The following is a 20,811-nucleotide window of genomic DNA, read 5'->3' as shown; positions in this document are numbered from 1 at the left end:
AGCCTACTATAATGCCTCCTCATGTTGCCAATACCGTTCCACCTAAACCTATATAGCTGCCCACTCAACCCATGCCAAATCCTAATAGCAAGCCTCAGCAGCAACAACAAGTTTATTCAGTTGATCCTAATCAATACCCAACTCATTCTCTTTCTATAAGTGATATTCACCTTAGATCCGGGACAACTTTACCTAACCCGTCCCCTTCAGTTATAACTGAGATACAAAAGGAAAAGGAAAAGGAAATATCTAGCCTAGCAACCCAAATACCTCAGAATCAGTAAATACCCCCATTTCCTCAAAGGTTGCAAGCTGAAGAGATTCCTCAACAAGAGAATATAAATTTTGATATCATAGATCAGCTGAAACACGTGTTAAAATTCCATTATTTCAAGCTATCAAGGATGTCCCTATCTATGGTAAAGCAATTAAAAAGGCATGTTTAAAGAAACCTGACAAAAATAAAAAGGATCCGCAAACAGTGCATGTAATGGGTCAACTGGCCGATATTATGTTGGGAAAAGTTTCAATTCCTAAATATTCTAACCTTGGTAGTCCTATGGTGAAAATAGTCATCAATGGCACTCAAATAAAGAATGTTTTAATAGATTTGGGAGCAGCCATCAATGTAATGACAAGAGATATTATGCAAAAACTTAACACAACCAGTCTCAATCCTACTCCTACAGTCCTGCAGCTTGCTGACAGTTCCACAGTTCGGCCTGATGGTATGATTTAAGATGTTGTCATTACTTTAGACTCCTCAGAATATCCAACAGATTTTATGATCCTGTCTCCTAAAGCTACATTGGGGGGATATTCGGTTATTTTAGGGAGACCTTGGCTTGCTACAGCCAATGCATATATTGGATGTCGATCAAGGGACTTGACTATTTCTGATGGAAATACTACTAAAACTTTGGCTCTGTATTCACCTGCTCATCCCCAACTTGATAAAGAACAAGTTGTTTGGCTTAACGTGGGAGAAGAATTAGAGGAGGAAGTCAACTCTGTCAATCATCTTGACAGAGAATCATTCATACAACTCCAGGATGACGATTCGATCCTCTATAAAATTCTAGCAAATTAGTTTGATCTGGAGCAGCAGTGGCAGGAGTTAACATCAAATATTGTAGAATCAAATTTTCCTGCAGCCACTGATATATTGCATACCCTGTTGCCGCAGGAAGTCTGCACTTCTCATATTTTTGAGGCGTCTCAGGTTGATCTTACTGTCAAAGTGGAAGTTGATCAAAATAAATATTTGAATATCAACAATCAACTCACAAAGACTCAAAGGTTAACACTGGTTGAATTGCTCAAATGTCATCAACACACTTTTGCGTGGGATTACAAAGATATGCAAGGAATTGATCCTACAATTTGTACCCATTGTATTTATATCAAGGAGGACTGTAGACCGCTTAGACAACCACAAAGAAGAATTAATCCTGCATTAAGGGAGATAGTTAAAGAGGAACTGCAGAAATTATTAAATGCTGGATTTATCTATCCTATATCAGATAGTCAGTGGGTGTCGCGTCTAGTCATAGTTCCAAAGAAAGGAGGTAAATGGCAGGTATGTGTAGATTACAGAGCTTTGAACTCAACAACTAGGAAGGATCATTTTCCATTACCATTTGTGGATCAGGTGTTAGATTCCTTGGCAGGGAAGTGGTACTTTTCATTCTTGGATGGATTCAATGGTTACAACCAGATTCAAATTGCTCCCAAGGATCAAGAAAAGACTACATTTACTTGCCCTTAGGGAACATATGCATATTTTGTTCTTCCTTTTGGGTTGTGTAATGCTCCAGCCACTTTTCAAAGAGCAGTAATAAGCATATTTTCAGATATTTCCTAGGACAGAATGGAGATCTATATGGATGATTTTACCACTTATGGTTCAGAATTTGAAGCGGCATTGAAGAATTTGAAGAAAGTTTTGCAGAGGTGTGAAGACTACAATTTATCATTGAATAGTGAAAAGTGCTTTATGATGATGCAGGAAGGCATAGTTCTTGGTCATCATATCTCTATAAATGGAATACAGGTTGACCCAGCCAAAATTGAAGTCATTCAAAACCTCCCTGCACCCACAAAGCAAAAGGATGTCAAAAGTTTCCTTGGTCATGCTGGATATTATAGAAAGTTTATTAAGGATTTTAGTAAAATTGCAGGGCCTTTATATTGTCTTTTGACTAAGAATATGGAGTTTGATTGGACCTCTGCATGCCATGAAGCCTTCTTGAAGCTCAAACATGCCTTGACTCAAGCACCAGTGCTCGAGGGACCGAACTGGTCATTGCCTTTTCATATTCATACAGATGCATCAAACTATGCAATAGGAGTAGTTTTGAGGCAAAAGATGGACAATTTGGAGAATGCAATTTATTTCATCAGCAAAAACATGCAGGGACCTGAGCTTAATTATACTATCACCGAAAAGGAGATGTTGTCAGTCATATATGACATAACAAATTCAGGCATTATATACACGATATCAAATATATGTGCACATTGATCACACAGCAGTCAGCTATCTCATGAACAAACCTTCAATTACAGGAAGATTGGCTCAATGGTTACTATTGATGCAGGAATTTGCTATTACAATTGTTGATAAACCAGGTAAAGCTAATGTAGTTGTAGATTATCTTTCTAGGCTTCAATTGCAGGATGATCCTGCAGCCATAGATGATGCTTTCTCAGATGAACATTTGTTCTTGATAAAAGCTCACACTCCCTGGTATGCTGATATTGCAAATTATTTAGCTGCTAATAAGATGCCTTCTCATTTTTCTCCTAAAGCAAGAAGACTGCTAGTTGAGAAAAGCTTAAATTTCTCATGGATTGTTGATTGTTTATTTTATACTGGACCTGACCAAGTCATAAGAAGGTGTCTGAGAGGATGAAACATATGATATCCTTCATGCATGTCATGATGAGCCATGTGGAGGACATTTTGCTACTAAAAGAACAACATTTAAAATCCTTACCACAGGATATCATTGGCCAGCTTTATATAAAGATGCAGCACAATATACTAGAAAATGTAATAGATGCCAACGAATGGGTAGGTCTACCAGATTTGATGAAATGCAATTATATCCCCAAATATTGGTTGCACCATTTGACAAATGGGGATTGGATTTTGTTGGACCAATTGATCCTCCTTCCAATGGAAAATCTTATATTCTAGTATGCACTAGTTATGTTACAAAATGGGTGGAAGCAAGGGCCATGACACATGCAAGAGATAATAAGGTAGTTGAATTTCTCTATGAGGAAATATTTACCAGATATGGTGTACCAAGAGAGATTGTTTCAAATCAAGGACCACAATTTACTTCCACATTAAATGCAACATTGGTTAATGATATATATCAGACACAGGAAGTCTACTCCATACCATCCTCAAGCAAATGGTCAAGTAGAAGTTACAAACAGGGATTTAGAACCTATTCTTACCAAGACAGAAGCTCTTCATAAGAAAGATTGGTCAAATAGACTTCCTAAAGCCATTTGGGCATACTGAACAACATGGAAGACAACAACTGGTTTTACACCTTTTGAAATGGTGTATGGAAAAACAGCCATGATGCCCATTGAGTTTGAGCATAAAACTCTTAGGACAGCTCTGCAGTTGAACATGACTCTCTCCAAAGCACAAAAAGACCGCATCATGCAATTGAATGCTCTAGATGAGCTGAGAAAGATGGTTGTCCAGCATACAAAGATTATTCAACATCAACGAGCTAAATGGCATGATAAGTATATCAAGGAGAGAAAATTTAAATTTGGAGATTGGGCATTGTTGTATGATTCCAGATATAAGGATGCTATGGGGAAGTTGCAGACATGATGGTTGGGCCCATATGAAATAGATGAAGTTTTTCCAAATGGAGCAGTTCAGTTGACAATAATAGACTCAGTCAGATTCAAACTGCTGATCAATGGTCATCGACTACGCCTTTACCATATCCTGCAACAAAAGAACAGTTCTTGCAGCAATTTGCCAACCAAGTGCAGACCACAGTTCCTGCAGCATCTGAAGAAAACCCTCTTGCAACAGTTCCTGTAGCATCTAAAGAGGATATTATGGACGCAGTTCCTATAGCTTCTACAGGGGACCTTCTTAGGCCTCAGTCTTAAAAAATTTCATGCATGCCTTCATAATAACCATTTCCATACTTTATGGAAATACCATTCTCCGCTCATAATTTTCTCATCCACCTCATCCCATTTCATATCTATTTCTGTCACATCATTCACTTCACGTCATCTCATATCATATTGTGAATAGCTAATCATTTAATTGCAGCATTAATTAGTACGACTGCAGGTATGTGTATTATTTATTTTTCCCTTAATTATGCATTTATTCTTTCATTATGATTATTACCTGTTATGATTCACATACCCTTCCCTATGTCCTTTTTCACATGTGTGGACACGTGTCATCTTAAGTTGGGGGGTGCAAGGGGGGAGAGGGTGTTTTATGGTCTGATTTATGGGTTGCGTAATTATGTGTCCTTGTCAATAATGTGTTTTAATTTGTCTGATATCATTTTTGAATGAGAAATCTTTTGGCACGAGTGAGTAGTTCATCCTGCCACCATAATCGATGAAAGGTACTGAAAAAGAAGTAAAGGATTTCGGAGCATGAATTTTCAATTTTGTAGGATATTTCAGTCTTTCATTTTGTTGTGGTAATTGTTTTTGAAAGCCAAGTTAGCCATGGGAGGAGCCCCTATCCATCATGAGCCTGTAGTTCATGATGCTTTGCTGCAGGACAACCAGTGTGAACATTACTTCTATACCTATGGGTGGATTGACTATATTTTAAAATTGACGGATTTTAATGAGGAAATTGCTCATGAATTCATGCGCAAATATAGTGAAGGAGAGGCCTCCGTCAAAGGGTTAAGGGTCATTGCCACAGAGCAACAATTAGCCAAAGTCATTGGGTTGCCACAGGAGGGAGAACTATTTCCTTAGGCGAAAGATGCAAGAAGTGCTAGGGCAGAGTTTACTCACCTAGCTGACAGCCCTCTGAGTGTGGACAAGCAAGGAACCAAACAGACATCTCTTCAAGCAAAATGGCCCCAGGTTGCATTTTATGTGAGGAAATATATTACATGTGATGGTAGGTATTCCAATTTGCATTCAGTTCATTTTAAATTACTGAGTCATCTACGGCATGGCCGAAGGATGAATGTTCTGAATTTCTTGTATCATCTTATCTCCATAAGTGCAAAGGAAACACAAAGGGGTAGCAACCGTTTTGTTAGTCATCATTGCTTGATCAAATTGTTGGTAGAACAATCTCTCAAAGATTTCTCGCAGATGTCATGGGGAGAGTTCGAGGATATCCTGCAATTTGGGGAGGAAAATATTCCTGTTGCAGAAGAAATTGCAGCTCAAGAGGAAGATATCGGAGAACCCTCATCTCCTAGGGTTTTTGCAACAAACGAACCTCCCGTTGTCGAAGAGGCCTTGCCTGGTGCAGAAGAAACGGTAATTGAACCAAATATTGAGCAGCCCTCCACTCAATTTCAAAGTGGAGCGGCGTCATCTAGAAGGAAAGGATAAGAAAAAGAAAAAATTGATGCAGAGGAAGATACCGTAAAACTGCCTCAAGCAGCGCAGGTTTCTCCTGCAGCTAAAAAGCACAAGGTAAAGGGAAATTCTCCTACAGCAACACCTCCTGCAGCAACATCTCCTGCAACCACTCAAGAAATGCAATTAAGGAGTCGACGGGGTAAACGAAGAACTCAAGCAACAGGGGATGTGAGTGAAGTCATTTATGTGTAAATGTCGGAATTAGGTCACGGAAGTCAAACAGAGGTTCAACCACAGGAAGGACATGGAGCCAACGGACTGTCAAATTTGGCACATGTAGCAGAGCAGTTGGAAGAACCGGTTGATGAGATCTCAAGCCCTCAGGTAACAACTCACAGGCTCCCTTCATGTTTCACTAGTTTATCCATTGCACTTACATTCTATAGACAGTGGGAGATAGAAAGGGCTAGGCTACAAGGAATAATTGATAAGCAACAGAAAGAGATTGAAAAGAGGAACAATAAAATTGTTGAATTACAAACCAAAGTAGACACCGTTGCAAACATGGTTCCTGAGTTGATGCAGTGTAGGGCTCCTCCGAGAGTTTATGCTTTATATTTGAAGGAACAGTATTTATGTTTCAAGCTAAATCGCATTGTTAGAGATCTTAGTCCTTCTTTAGATACTCCGCAGGAATTGTATAATGTTTATCAAAACTCTCCTACAGCTGTTAAGAATTTGTTATGTGAATTTTATTTGCATAATTATGTTGTCTCTTCTAACAACGAATGGAATCTCTTACTGTATATTGGTGACATTCAACTAAAAGCATTGATGTCATGGATACAAAATGAAACCAGTATGGGAACACAGGCTAGAACATACAGGAATTTGGAGTTTGATTGCCCACTACCACTCAGAGCTGAAGCCAAAAATCCACGACATATGTACTATGACTGGCAAAAGTTGTTAACTGGACCTGATGTCGGAAGCCGGGTTTTACCGTTGAGAGAGGAAGCATTTCAGGAATATGAGCATTTGGTTAGAAATGAAAATCAAGCTGCAGTTGAATGTTTGGTTCAGCGTTGGAACAATCTTCCAGAAGACCTAAAGCAGGGTGAACCTCATTCACTGCCTAATTATCATGCATCCACGCAAAGAACTCCCAAGTATATCCACTTGGGTAGGACAAAAAGCAATAACTGCCTACCCTTGATATTTCAGCCACCTATCCTTATGTGGCCATTGATGGGATGCAGGCCTACAGACAAACCATATGAATAGGCCACAAAGGAAGCCAGGTGGACTAGGCTGGAAAAAATGAAAGGATTTTATTGGAACTTGGCTACATGAGGTACTAGACAGGGAACCATAGGCGATTTACGAGTCAGTGCCCAAATAAGAAATTTTCCTCTTGTTGGAGGATCAGCAAGACATTAAGTTGGGGGGCATGATGAGCTGAAATAATAGCTCTTTTATTTCTATAACTGATAAGTTTTTGCCATGTTTTAAGTTGCATATTGGGATAGTGTTTGAGTCATGTGATGTATTAAAGTTTGACTATGTGCAATCTGGATGATAACTAAACCCATTAAACCCTATATTGTTTTGACCTATTATTCTTGTTGCCATGCGGATTATTATAGGTAATATCTGTTAATGTTTGATCAGATTTAGAGGTTATGGTATTTTAATTTTTCTATATAAGATATTGATCACAAAGTCTTTATAATTTCTTCTTGAATATTAACATATATATATGTCAATCTGCAGAAATTATAATATCAATACTGATGATATGGAGAAGTAAACAATATGACGAGATTGCAATATAATGTCGATCTTATTCACTGTTGTATTTATCAGAATTTCTCAATGCTGATTACACAATATATCGAACTATCCAAGTTCATATATGACAGACTTCTCACACTACAGATCGCTCTATCTTCTCTCACAATATTCTCCGCTTTAATCACTAATCTTGACTGTACTTAATATTAACTTCCATATGTCGACTGCTCTCTATACTGTTTGTTGTGTATATCTTTGGCTTGCACTTATTGATTTCTGTACTTACAATTAGAATCGAATTCATCCATGTTATATATGTTTATGATTAGACATATCTATGAATAGACATGCTCTACTAAACAGCAATGAACAATTACATAATCGTTGATATTAAACAGCATAGTAATACCGATCTGTTTAGCAGGATGATCGATTCATTATATTGATCATTCCATTGATCAATATATTCGATGTTCATAACCAATTATAAATAATTCGATTCTCATAATCGAATCAGCATGATACAATTTATACATAGTAGTTTAATGTATAATCGATTTCCATAATCGATATTGGTTAGACTTCTAATCGATATATAATCAGATTAGTCGATTCACATAATCGACTTCATTAATGATTAAGTACATAACATTGTTCTTTAATCGATCCAAAGTATGATCGATTCACTTTATCATTCAATCACAGGCAGATCGGTGATTTGCAATGATGGCTTCTCTAGTGATCAGTCCAAAGATTATGATTCATGGGATGAAGTCCCATGTAGACTGGAAGGCCCTTTATGCTGACTCCTAAGTCATGATATTTCTGGATAGATGAATACTTGATGAGCCAAAAATACTTTTATTATTTTATAAAGGCGTCGGGTGTTATAAAGTATAAGAAAGGAAAAAGACATATTGAAATTTCACTTATACTTAAATGTTATATTTCATGTGTATATTCTGATGAAGAGAATGAAATTGACCTGAAAAAACAAAAATTGATAATTTTATGACACGTTTGGGCCTTTTTTTTTTAAGTCTAGCCGAGTTTTTGCAAGAAACTCGTCGAGTTTTTGCTGCGAGTTAAAGTCATAAAAACTCGCAGAGCTCAGAAACTCAAAAACTCACCGAGTACTCTGTGAGTGTTCCATCTATGGTTCCTGCAGCCAAAGCAGACAGAGTAATTCTTGTTTGTCAACTGTAATGGACACCCCCTGTTCGGCACTAAATTTATGTCCTTTTTACTTAGTGTAATTTTGTCAAACAATTGGCTTGCAAGCTGACTACTGGACTTTTTGGTTCTTGATTTGCAATAGGATAAATTGGATAAATTGATATTTATTGTAAAGCTTTCAAAGTTTATTCAATATAAAAAACAACCAGACATATCAAATACCAAAAAACAAGAAGATTAATGCTGATGGTATTTATTTAATTCCAACCCCAAGCATACAAATCAGATCTGAAGAATATTACAGACCATATGATAATAAACAAATTCAAACCTGAACTCCACAAGTATAGAACCTACTGAAAACACTATTCACACACTGTAGCTGCACTATTCACGACACTGTTCACATTACCGTTCACATTACTGTTCACGGCACTGTTCACAGCACTGTTCACCTTCAAACTACTCCAAAATCTTCTTAAATCTGCCCTGTGAAAATCTAATGAACCCAGTGTGTTTCCTAAATGAAAACACCATAAATTCTCCTGACTGTATCTCACAACAGCGAGAAGAATGTTGGCCAAGAGGGATTTCGTCCTCCAAGCCCAACGAATCAGATTTCTCATGAAATCCAACAACAAGATATTAAATCTTCTCCAAGCATACGCCAAAAGAGAGCTCTCAACCTCAATTTATATCTTCTTCCTGGATGCAAACACTTCATTTCCTCAATGTGGGATAATACATTTTAGAATAAAATATTATTTCCCACAATGTACACATTAAAGGGAACTTTTAATATTTTAAACATTACTTTATATTCCCAACCTTATAATATAACGATAAAGTTAAATATTTAATTTAACTTTACACTTTATCGTTAAATATTAAAACATTGTTGATAATCCCTTTAAATCATTGTCGCCTTCAAATATATTTTTTACTGATAATTATACCAACCAAGGAAACACTAAAAATTTCAAGTCACTGCTTGGAGACTAACTTACTATAAATAGTAAGTGTCTAGAAACCCTGTCAGAGCAGCACTGATTGGCCTAAAACTGAAAACACCTAGGCCAAAACACCTCAGGATCCCACCAATGTCCTTGTTAGCCTTCGGGACCGTGTCAGAATAGGCTAACGACACCCCATATCATGTTGCGCTAAAAAGGGGACATTACATCAACTCTGAACTTAGTTAACAGTTATCTAATTAGAATCTTCTGTTAATGTTAAGATTTCCTGTAGCCATTCAGTTGTTATCTTTTCACTTGTTTATTTCGAATAGATTTAGTTACTGCAGTAGTGCAGAATGACTATCACAAGAACTTAATGCATATACAATGCAAACCCATTTCAAGGAATAGGTCCCTAGGTTGACAAGTAAATGAACTTCAGTCATGGAGATAATAGCTACACAGAATGAATGACCAATCTTTGGGTTGAGACTTTAGCTCTAGTTATTGTTCCTATTGGTTGACTTGCCGAATCTGTGCAAGTCTCATTTCTCTGCTTTGACTTTATTATAACAATTGATAGATCTAGCTTTATTTTTTTCACCTGTCTTAATAAAGCCTTGTAACATTCTGCCATATCTTTTAGATCTATTCTACTAAAAAATAAAGAAATGGAGAAAGAAACAAAAAATAAAAAATTCAAAAAATACAAGAAATGGGAATTAGACCATAATAGTAGGCTAGCACTATGTAATTTTCATAAAAATGGAAAGAGGCACAAAATAGAAAATGTGATGGCAACAGTAAATGGATGTGTCAGCAACATTTTAAATACAAGGTAAAGGATCTGACATGCCAAAACTCATTTTCTCTACAAGCATTCCAATGGTGATGTAGAAATTTGGTAACTAATTTTCGGACATGATTAAGATATGCGTGAATCTTAATTTTTTTTGACAAGTCCAGTCCTTTGCAGTTAAACAGAAAAAACAAGAATAAAAGAACTCGGTAGAAAATAAATACTCAAGTTGAATAATTATGCAATTGTATGATTAAGATTCCAGACATCTGTAACTATCATGTGCAGAATTGATGCAATTATTGACCCTAACCTTAAGTCATTCTTGTTTAATATCACTTGGTTAATTGTTAACATGTCTCCTACCATGAAAACAACATACATGACTTTGTGTTGCAATTTGGGCTCACAAGAGAAGCCCATTAACTGTAAGAGTTTAAACATAAAGCTCATTTTGATCCTTCCAAAATAACAGTAAAATATCATTTTTCTCTATAAGAAAAGCAAAAGAGTTAACATTAAGATGAGACTGTATGCAGGACCTAAGAAAAAGTTATCGGTAAAACGCTTATTCAAGAATCTCCGAATAGTACCTTAGATGATCGAAATCCATGGCAAATGATAACAAGGTCTTTTGAGCCAGTATCATCCAGCAGCCCCACTAATTTTACTCCATCCTTGTTTGGAATTGTGATTCTCTCCTGCACAATCACTTTAGAAACAGCATTGATCAGATTAAATGTTAAAGTTTTACATTTTTAACATCCAAACAAGCATATTTCTTCCATTCAATCTCTTATCTAGTATTAAAAATTAAATGTTGACACACAGCAAAGTTCAGAACATCCTCTCCAAAGTTCTCATTGAGAAAGATCTTTCAGCAACTAGAGTAAAGAAATCATCTAAGGTTCCCTGTGCACATTGAGATTACTTCTATTTTTCTTTGTATTTATCATTTATGGCTATGAATTGATTTATCTTGGATCAATCTCTTATCTAACCTCAATGATAAAATGTAATCAATATTAAAGTTAGGAACAATGACTCCAAATATCTCATTGAAAGCAATCTTTAAGAAACTATGGTCTAGACATTTTCTATCCTTACCAACCCACATTGAGATAATTCTATTTCCCTCTCTATTTATAGCTAGAAGGTGTTGTGACCTTTTTCACACATCGCCCCATTGCAAATGGGGACCCTCTCTTTTCCTGCTTTCAAGGGTTTTGTTAGTGTCCTATGACCTTTTGCTGCAATTTCACCAAGCCTTATCCAATTCAGAGCATTTCAAGCCCTAGCGATTGAAAGTTAGTTTTTGCAAGTTATGTGATTCCGAAATGCGAACACCACCAGAGTGCTTAGAGAGGCCAAAGGACGAAGATCGCAATTGATTTGGACGAATTTGGACAACTTTCTATTTTTAGAAAGTTTGTTTTTTTGCTTTTTCCTATTTTTTAGGAAGTTTCGTTTTTGGCATTTTTAGCCCAATCCCCAGTATGGCTATTTTTAGAAAGTTTTTCCTATTTTTTTAGGGATGTCTACTTTTGCTTTTTCGGAATGGGAACCTAGGGTTTGCACTTGCACCATTGACCAGCTTCGACTGGAACTCGAAAACTCCAAGTTTCGACCTAAAAGGCTAAACCCCTAGATTTTAAGCTTTTTGCTTTTTCGAGATGCAAACCTAGGGTTTACACTTGCACCACTGACTAGCTTCAACTGGGACTCAAAAATTCCAAGTTTTGACCTAAAAAGCTAAATCCCTAGATTTTAGGCTTTTTGCTTTTTCGGAATGGGAACCTAGGGTTTGCACTGATACCACTGACCAGCTTCGACCACAACTCAAAAATTCCAAGTTTTGACCTAAAAAGCCAAATCCCTAGATTTTAGGGGGCGTGATCCCTGTTGTGATGTTTTCACACATCGCCCCATTGCAAATGGGGACCCATGTTTTTTGCTCGTTTTGTTCGTTTTCGCTTTGTTTTTTTTAGGGTTTTGTTAGTTTGTTAGTTGTCTGGATTTAGGGTCAAGCCTTAGGGTTTTAATTACCGTCTTTTCAGGCCAGAATCCGGTCGGTTTTGAGAGCTTTTTGAATTACCTTTTGTAGGACGTAATTTTGAATGAAATGAATTCGCCAGAATGGTCTATTTTCAATTGGAATTTTGAACGCAGAATCTAAATTTGTCTAAGTGTTGATGATGAAACATGAATTTTGTCCAATTGAGTAATTTTGACCAAATTTTGACTTTTTTGATATTTGATCCTAGGCATTGGAAATGATTTGTTTTTGCCTTGTGAAGTGATAAAATGTGTAAAATCATGATATTTTGGCCTGTATGAGCAAAATCGCTCCTGTCCCTCAGTGAAGGACGGGAGCTCGTTTTCAAATATTTTACTATTCCTGCAGGGTCAAGATGAATTACGAATTGGAAGTGATGGAGAAAGGCGAGATCTTTCCATTGAATATAAATTGAAGATTTTCATGAGCACAGAAATGCCTCCAGGGAAAAAATCGCTCCTGTCCCTCAATGAAGGACCGGAGCTACAAATCCAATTTTGCTTTGTCCTTGCAGGATTTTAACATCTTGACGATGTGAAAAGGTCCAAAGAGGTGCATTTTATCAAATGAATATAACTTGAAGCGTCGCCCAGGGGATCACATAGGATAGCAAGTCCGGCTTGAGCGAAGTCCTGATCCTGAAATTTGGCTAAGTCTGGAATGCCCTGATCCTGAATTTGACTAAGTCTGGAAACTGAAAAAACCTCAAAAAACTAGATTTTGCAATATAACTCCTGGAGGTCTGAAACCACTCTCAAACATCCTGAAAGTATATATGGAATATAACTTAAAGTATAAGAAAGAAGAAACATAGAAGGAAATGTCACTTATACTTAAATGTTATATTCCATTAAAATTGTCCTGATTGAGAGTGCGAAAAGTCAAATTTCGCTCCTGTCCTTCTCCAAGGGTCCAGAGCGAAAAGCGCTCCTGCCCCTCTCCAAGGGACCAAGGCGAATCGCTCGTGTCCCTCACCAAGGGACCAGAGCGAAAATGCTTAGTTGAGCCATTCCTGACCTTGTTTGGACGAATCGAGACATCAAAGGCATGGTGAAGGACGAAATGAGCATGATAGAACATCCAGACTTGATCAAAAACAATGAGATGATGAGGTTTTTGCCTAGAGGGTCAAATTCGCTCCTGTCCCTCACTGAAGGACCAGAGCGAAATTCTTCATAAGGTACGATCTGGGCAAAAATCAAGCAAATTTTATGTTCGAAGGCAAGAAAGGAGGTCAATCGAACCCGTTGAAGACAAATTGAAGATTATCAAACGTCAACAAAGGACCAAAATGCTTAAGTTCGCTCCTGTCCCTCAGGAAGGGACCAGAGCGATTTTTGTTGTAGATGATTTTCTCGCCAAATTTCAACCGATCTCAAGGCATGAATGAATAAAAGGAGGCATTGCGAATCCGTTGAATATAATTTTCGAAGATGATGAAGTGAAATGAGGCCCACAAGAGCAAAATCGCTCCTGTCCCTCTCCAAGGGACCAGGGCGAGGTACCTTGTAGCTCTCGTCCCTCTCCCAGGGACCAGAGCGATTTCCTTCATTAGACAGAATCCAGGCAAATGTCAAGACAAGTGTACGTTCAAAAGCAAGGAAGAACATGAGATGGACGCATTGAATACAAAATGAAGATTTTTTGGACGTCCACAAAGGTCCTAAATGTCTAGTTCGCTCCTGTCCCTCAGGAAGGGACCAGAGCGATTTTTGATATAATTGATTTTCTTGCAAAGTTACAAACAATGTCAAGGCATGAACGAATGGAGTGAAGAAAGACGAATCCGTTGAATATAGACTTGGAACCTGACAAAGTGAGATAAAGGCTACAAAAGGAGGATCGCTCCTGTCCCTCTCCAAGGGACCAGGGCGATACAATGGTGATGTTACTTCCTATGCAAGTTCAAGGCCGATCCAAGTCAAGACAAGGTGGCGAGGGACATTTCAAGGCGTCTTTAGCAAGCACAAACATTAAAAGGTCGTCACAATGATGAAATTCGCATCCTAGGACATAGATCGCTCCTGTCCCTCTCCAAGGGACCAGGGCGATGTTAGATGCATTGGTCATTTTGTGCAAGATTTACGTAAGAACAAGATTTCATAAGGTAATGCAAGGTCTAAGGCATCGTTTGAAGATAACATACAAGAGTTTTGAACGTCCAAACATTGCTAATCAAGGTAAAAAGCTCAGATCGCTCCTGTCCTTTGGACAAGGACCAGGGCGATGAACATCCAAAGACACTCATGAACGCATGCAAGGCAATCAAATTCGAAGAGCTCATCATGATGATTAATGTTGAACGTGGAGATGAAGGAGTTGAACGTAAAAAATGCAAAAATCAAGACAAAATCATGGATCGCTCCTGTCCCTCAGTCAGGGACCAGGGCGATGAGGTACGTATCTTCTCACTTTTTCATTTTGGCGCTTAAAACACATTTTTTAAATTTATTTAAATGCTAGAAAAAAAATCGATATTTAATTAAAAGCATTTAAATAGCGCATGGTATGTATTTATTAATTATTTTTTTTGCCTTTGTAAAAAAATCGAAATTTATTAATTAAAAATAAAGGCATTTAATAATTAATTATTAATTTAATAAAAATCAAAAGGGAGCGCTTGGGTTTATTTTGTCAAGGTCGGCCTTTATTATTTATTTAAAAATCGTTTTAATTGCTATATTTTGCAAAAAGTCGGCCTAAGGTGGTAATTGTGAGATGAGCGCTATAAAGGAAGGTGTTTATTTCATTTTCACATCGTCATTTATCATCTCTCATATGCAACTTGGAGAAGGCAAAAGAGGAGCGAATTTCATACAAAGGAAGGGCGAAATTATCGTTCAAGAGGAGGAGCGAATTCAATCAAAGGTGGTGCGAAACTACTATCCAAAGGAGAGGTGAACTTGAAGTTTCAAGTTAGGCGAACTTGCCAAGGACATTGGAGATCACGTCCAAGACTTGAAGGGTGGCGAAGTTGATAAGAGGAACGTTCTTTTGAAGATCACATCAAGACCATCTTATTTCAAATTTTGCCTAGGCAATTTTTATTCATTTTGCATTCTAGAGTTAGCTCTCTAGTGAGGTATGGCGATATGGATTTATTGTTTTGATTTTGATTGTTGATCGTCATAGCTTAGATTTTGAAATTTTGAAATTTTGTTTTGCCTTAGCTCAATCGTTTTTAGGAAATGATTAATAAAGGACTTATCATTAAGTTTCCTAAAATTTGCTCTCTAATTTATGTTATATATTGCAAAATCATGGTATTAATTTTGAAATGTTGTGTAGGCATCGAATGGAGGTCTCTTCAAGGAAAATCAAGCCGGATCCAGGACGGTCTTCGCCAGGACGGTCTTCGCCAGGACGGTCTTAGCCAGGACATGGGCGACCTCTTTCAATCCAGCGTTCCAAGGCGAGGTACATCATCTTCCTGCACATCAAGGACACAAGGAGTTAGAACAAGGGCTCGTTGAAGAAGCAAAATAGTTCCAGATGAATTAATTAAAGCAAGCTTCTCAACAACATCAAGTTGAATATCTACCAAGTTCCAAGTGTCAAATGAGGTGGCGTCCTAGTCATCATTTCTCCAATCAGTGAAGTCCATCTCAGCATGTCCAGATTCAATGTACTTAACTCATGGAAGGTGGCACAAACTCCGATGTACCTACCCCGGCTATCCATTGGTCGATTTTTCTAAAAGGGACATGTGTCCAAGCAATACAATTTTATCATTGGTCAAACATTAAATGTTATGTAATGGTTGTAACAAACCCTAATTAGGGTTTTTCATTGTAAAATCTTGGCCATTGATCTTGAATTGATCTAAGCCATCAAATTGTATTGTGGGCACTATATAAGCCCAGGCATTTCATTTTGTAAAGGTTAATTTTGGAGGATTAGAAAGAGTTGTAAATAGTTGGAAGAGTTAGAATATAGTTGATAGAATAGCAATTAGAGTAGAATAGGAGGACAAGGCAAGAAATTGTTGCCATTGATTGTAAACAAACTCCATTTTCATTGAAGTAATGGTGAAATATGTCGTTTTTCTTGCAATTTGCATGGTTTCTTGTTGAGTCTTCAATCTTAGATGGTAGATGATTAGATGAATGGAGGAAATGTGATTGATTGATGGTGGAATTCGTACATCCATACTACTAGCAGTTTGTTGATTGCAGATTTGCCTTGCGTAGTCAACTGGATCATTCAGCCTAAGCTCAATTTCAAATTGTCGCCCCTTCATTGATATGCATCAACTTGGATGGTATCTATTCCTGTGGTGATGATTTGAACATCATAAAGCTTCCCTAGAAGATTGCACTAGTCTTGTGTAGATGTTCCATTGATGTCAAAACAAGATCTAGTTAGAGTTTCATCAAAAAATCAAGTCATTGCTCCTACATTCTTAGTATTAGGATTAGATCCTTTCTTCGTCCTTATCCTTTTTCCATTTTTTAATCTAAGTTAGTAAGAGCCTGTGTCCAGCAAAGCAGATCGGAAGTTCAATGTAAGTCCCCTTGTGATTCCAGCAAATCACATCATACCACTGGAGCTTGTCCACACGTGGAAACCCCACTAAAAGAACCTTGGAGTCTACCTAACTGATCCTTTACGCGAATCTTCAGCAGTTAGAGACTATTTTCTCAAGAGAGGATAAGATGCCTTTAGGTATTTTATTCTGTGTATGATGGTGTACAAAATACACGTCAACAATGCCTCAGATGATCCACCTAGGCATGGATTTCAAATTTCAAGTTAATCGGGTTAAGCTGTGAAATTTTGAATTTTTTCTAAGAAATTTGGCTGTCTGGAATGTCATCCTGATCCTGAAATTTGACTAAGTCTGGAAAATTGGAGAATCCTCCAAAAACTAGATTTTGCATTATAAGTCCTAGAGACCTGAAACCACTCTCAAACATCCTAACAATATATATGAAATATAACTTAAAGTATACTCTTATACTTAAATGTTATATTTCATATATAGTCCGCCCTCTTGAGAGCCTCCAAAAGTCCGCCTTGAAGAGCAAAGGTCTAGAAGTCCGCCATGTTGGGAGGTAGACCAAAAGTCCGCCATGTTGAGAGGTGTCTGAAGTCCGCCATGCATGTTGGAGAGGCTATGAAGAGGGAGCATAGAACCCCGCCCTCAAGGAGACCTTCCTAAAGTCCGCCTTGAGAGGCTTCAAAACTCCGCCAAGTCTTGTGGACTCTCCAAAGTCCGCCCAAACTTGTTGGTGAAGATGGTAAGGACATCAAAACTCCGCCCAAGCATGTCAATTGGTGGTCATGCCTCTTAAACTCCGCCCTATGCCTTGTGGAATGAGAAAAGAAGATGTGGGAGCCTTGTCCAAACTCCGCCCTCCATGGGGAATGAGAAAAGAAGATGTGGGAGCCTTGTCCAAACTCCGCCCTCCAAGCATTGAGAGTCCTTAGAAGTCCGCCCTACCCTAGCAACATGATGGAGAGGTCTAGAAGTCTGCCTATGAGGAGCAACCTCCAAAGTCCGCCATAGGTTGGGAAGATTTTTGAAGAGCAACCTCCAAAGTCCGCCCAAGGTCTTCAAAGTGGTGGGAGCCTAGCCTAAAGTCCACCACACATGTTAGGGAGAGCCATGAGGAGAGGCCTCCAAAGTCCGCCATGCCTAAGGGGACTCACCAAAACTCCACCCATGGTGCTAATCATCCAAAACTCCGCCCAAGGTGCTGCTGAGTGAATGGTCTTGAAACTCCGTCCTATCCTACCATGTTGGTGGCCAACCCTTCAAAGTCCGCCATGTTTTGGAAGAGGCCATGATGGCCAACACTCTAAAGTCCGCCATGTGTGTGGGGTGCCCAAGGGGTGAAGTCCAAAGTCCGCCCTATGTTGGAGACCCATCAAAACTCCGCCCTACCCTAGCAAAATGATGCAAAGGTCCAGAAGTCTGCCCATGTTGGAGATGTCTTAGAAGTCTGCCCATGTTGGAGATGTCTTAGAAGTCCGCCTAGGGGGTGTGTTCCAAAGTCCGCCCTATGCCTTAGCCAAAAATTCGCCTTGATTGAGCTTTGCTCCAAAGTCCGCCCTCCATGTTGAAGGGACCCTTCAAAACTCCGCCCAAGGAAGTAGATGCTAAGTATGATGTTGAAGAGCCTTCTCAAACTCCGCCATGCCTTGGAGAGGTAAGGAAAGTCCGCCCAAGTTTGAGGAAGATGAAGGTAAGCCTCCAAAAGTCCGCCTACACATGAAAGTCAAACAGAATCAACGAAAATACAAAGTGATGTCATGAAAATCCTTCAAGATTTCGAACTTAAATCCAAAATAGAAAGTTTTCAAAAGGAGAATATTGGAAGATTGATGAGGATTTCGAACTTAAATCCAAAATGGAAAGTTTTTTTAAAGAGAATATTGGAAGATTAATAAATATTTCGAACTTATAGCCAAATTGGAAACTTTTGGAAGATATTTTCTTCGAATTTGGAAACATGACAACACTTTCCAAAAGAATGAAGTTAAAATTGGAAACATGATTTGGAAGATTTTAAGGGTTTCTGATTGAGGATTTAACTTTATTTAAAAATACTTCGTTGTAAACTTCATTCTACACCAAGAAGTTCGAAAATATTAAGGAGAGCATAGTAAAATACTTTCAATTTGGAGTTCATCTAGAGAAAGTTTTGGATATTGCTGGAAGTTGGATAAACTTTTTTGACAAAAGTTTCATAGATTTTTGGAGAAAGACAACCAGTATAAGGATGAATTATTGAATCTCTCCTGAATTTTTGAGTATTTTTGAAGGTGAAATTAAATTCATGATGTAGATTTATGTATTTTCTGAGTTTTTCCAGAGTTTGAGAAATGATTTTTAGTGAATTTGTTCGAATTTCTAAGGGAGGAAAATCATTTTTTTGGCTACGTATAAGAAATTTTCGGAGTTATAACACTTGGTGTTGGATTGTGATCACAGTTATCTTGAAGGTTGGAGAATTTACATGTGAAAATCCCATTCTCATGGCTAAGTATGAAAATGAAGTGAAATTTTCCAAACACTTAGCCGTTTGCAGCCTCGATTTTCTTTAATCCAAGATAGATTTCTAACTTATTTTCCTCTGGTTTTACAGGTCGTAGGAGGAAATAGAAGCGGGATCATCATAGAGATCGCAGTTGGGGTTTCAAGCCAAACGAAAGATTGAGGACAAGTTCACAGGCAAGGTTCATTCAGGCATGAAGATAGTCAAAATTTGGCTAAGTATGGGAAATGTTTCACAAAGAAAATTCCAATTTCCTCAATTATGATGAAGGCATGTCAGGGTATCGAGAAGAAGGACATGATCACAGCGAATGCCTGAACAACTTGATCCCATCATTTCATATTTGCAAGGGGTTATCTAGAGCTTTTACCCTCCTCCCATGCAACATAAATTGGCAACTGAAGGCAGGATCATCACAAAAAACACAAATGGAGTTTTGAGCCAAATTCAGAATTGAAGACGGGACCACGAGCAAGGTTCGTCCGAGTATAGAGGGCCAAAATTTGGCTAAGTATGAGAAAAACTTCACGAGGGGATTTCTTCTACAAAGTCGAGGCACTTGAAAGAATCTCAAGGCATCAAGAAAGAAAAGTTCTCAGACTTGGTGAAAATATGGAAAAGTTAGATAAACTTCCAACTTCTTGAAGGATTTCATCTCCTGAAGGAATTAAAAAGACAAGCTCCCAAGCAGAATCAAATGGTGACAAGAAGGAATCAAATTTCCATACTTAGACAATTTCTTGACACAAATTGTAGAATTCAAGGAAGACATCCAACACGTTGAGGTGGCGCCTCGTCATTTTCCAACCGATCAGATCGCTCCAAGTCAGCATGTCCAGGTTCGATGAACCTGACTTATCCAGAAGCTTCTAGAAGGGCACACTTCACAATGCAACAACCTTCTATTTTCATTGATGGTTCATATTTAGCAAGAAGGACAAGTGTCCCAAATGTAATTGGTCGAGGGTAGTTAATTTTGGGAAACCCTAATTAGGGTTTATAGCTTTCAATCTAGGCCCTTGATCACTGTTTGATCTCGGCCGTTCATTTATTCTTGAAAACTATATAAGGCTACCTCCTCTCATTTGGAGGGGTGAGGTTTTTTGATGTATTGTTGCTTAAGGTCATTTCCAGATGATATATTGCATGTGCGCTGCTTTGTAATCTCTATTATTTGAATGATTTGCATGGTTTCAATTGCATCAACACTTAGTTAAAATTAATCTAGATTTGCTTTCATTGTTGTTAATATGAATGAAGGATTTGATAAGTGTCAATTGATGGTGTATCTCCACTCATACTTTTGGTAAATGGATGATTTCCATTCTACCGTGCAAAGTTAGTATGAGCCCATCCCCTGTGCATCCCAACATCTCGATCATAAGCACAACCCATTGAAGATTGCACCGGCCTTGTGTAGTTGTCCCTAGTGTGGCGAAGCAAGGTTTGGTTTCTCGAGAGCAC

The 20,811-nt window shown here is 38.1% G+C and overlaps 1 protein-coding gene and 1 long non-coding RNA gene across 4 annotated transcripts in view; one reads left to right on the top strand and one right to left on the bottom strand.

Moving 5' to 3' along the window:
• LOC131051799 (putative uncharacterized protein YDL057W) overlaps positions 1-20,811 on the bottom strand; it is a 101,648-nt gene that overhangs the window by 67,915 nt on the left and 12,922 nt on the right. For all 3 annotated transcript variants that reach the window (XM_057986408.2, XM_057986409.2, XM_057986407.2), the window contains exon 2: positions 10,884-11,002. In XM_057986408.2, coding sequence (XP_057842391.1) covers positions 10,884-11,002 — 119 coding nt within the window. The remainder of the gene's footprint in view (positions 1-10,883; positions 11,003-20,811) is intronic.
• Positions 1-20,811, top strand: part of LOC131051800 (uncharacterized) — a 101,146-nt gene that overhangs the window by 70,629 nt on the left and 9,706 nt on the right. The gene's annotated exons all lie outside the window — the stretch shown is intronic.

The sequence above is a fragment of the Cryptomeria japonica genome, chromosome 1 (assembly GCF_030272615.1).
Source record: "Cryptomeria japonica chromosome 1, Sugi_1.0, whole genome shotgun sequence".
In the NCBI taxonomy this organism is placed as follows: domain Eukaryota; kingdom Viridiplantae; phylum Streptophyta; class Pinopsida; order Cupressales; family Cupressaceae; genus Cryptomeria; species Cryptomeria japonica.
Note: the sequence above shows the minus strand (reverse complement) of the source record. Positions and strands in the feature narration are given on the sequence as shown.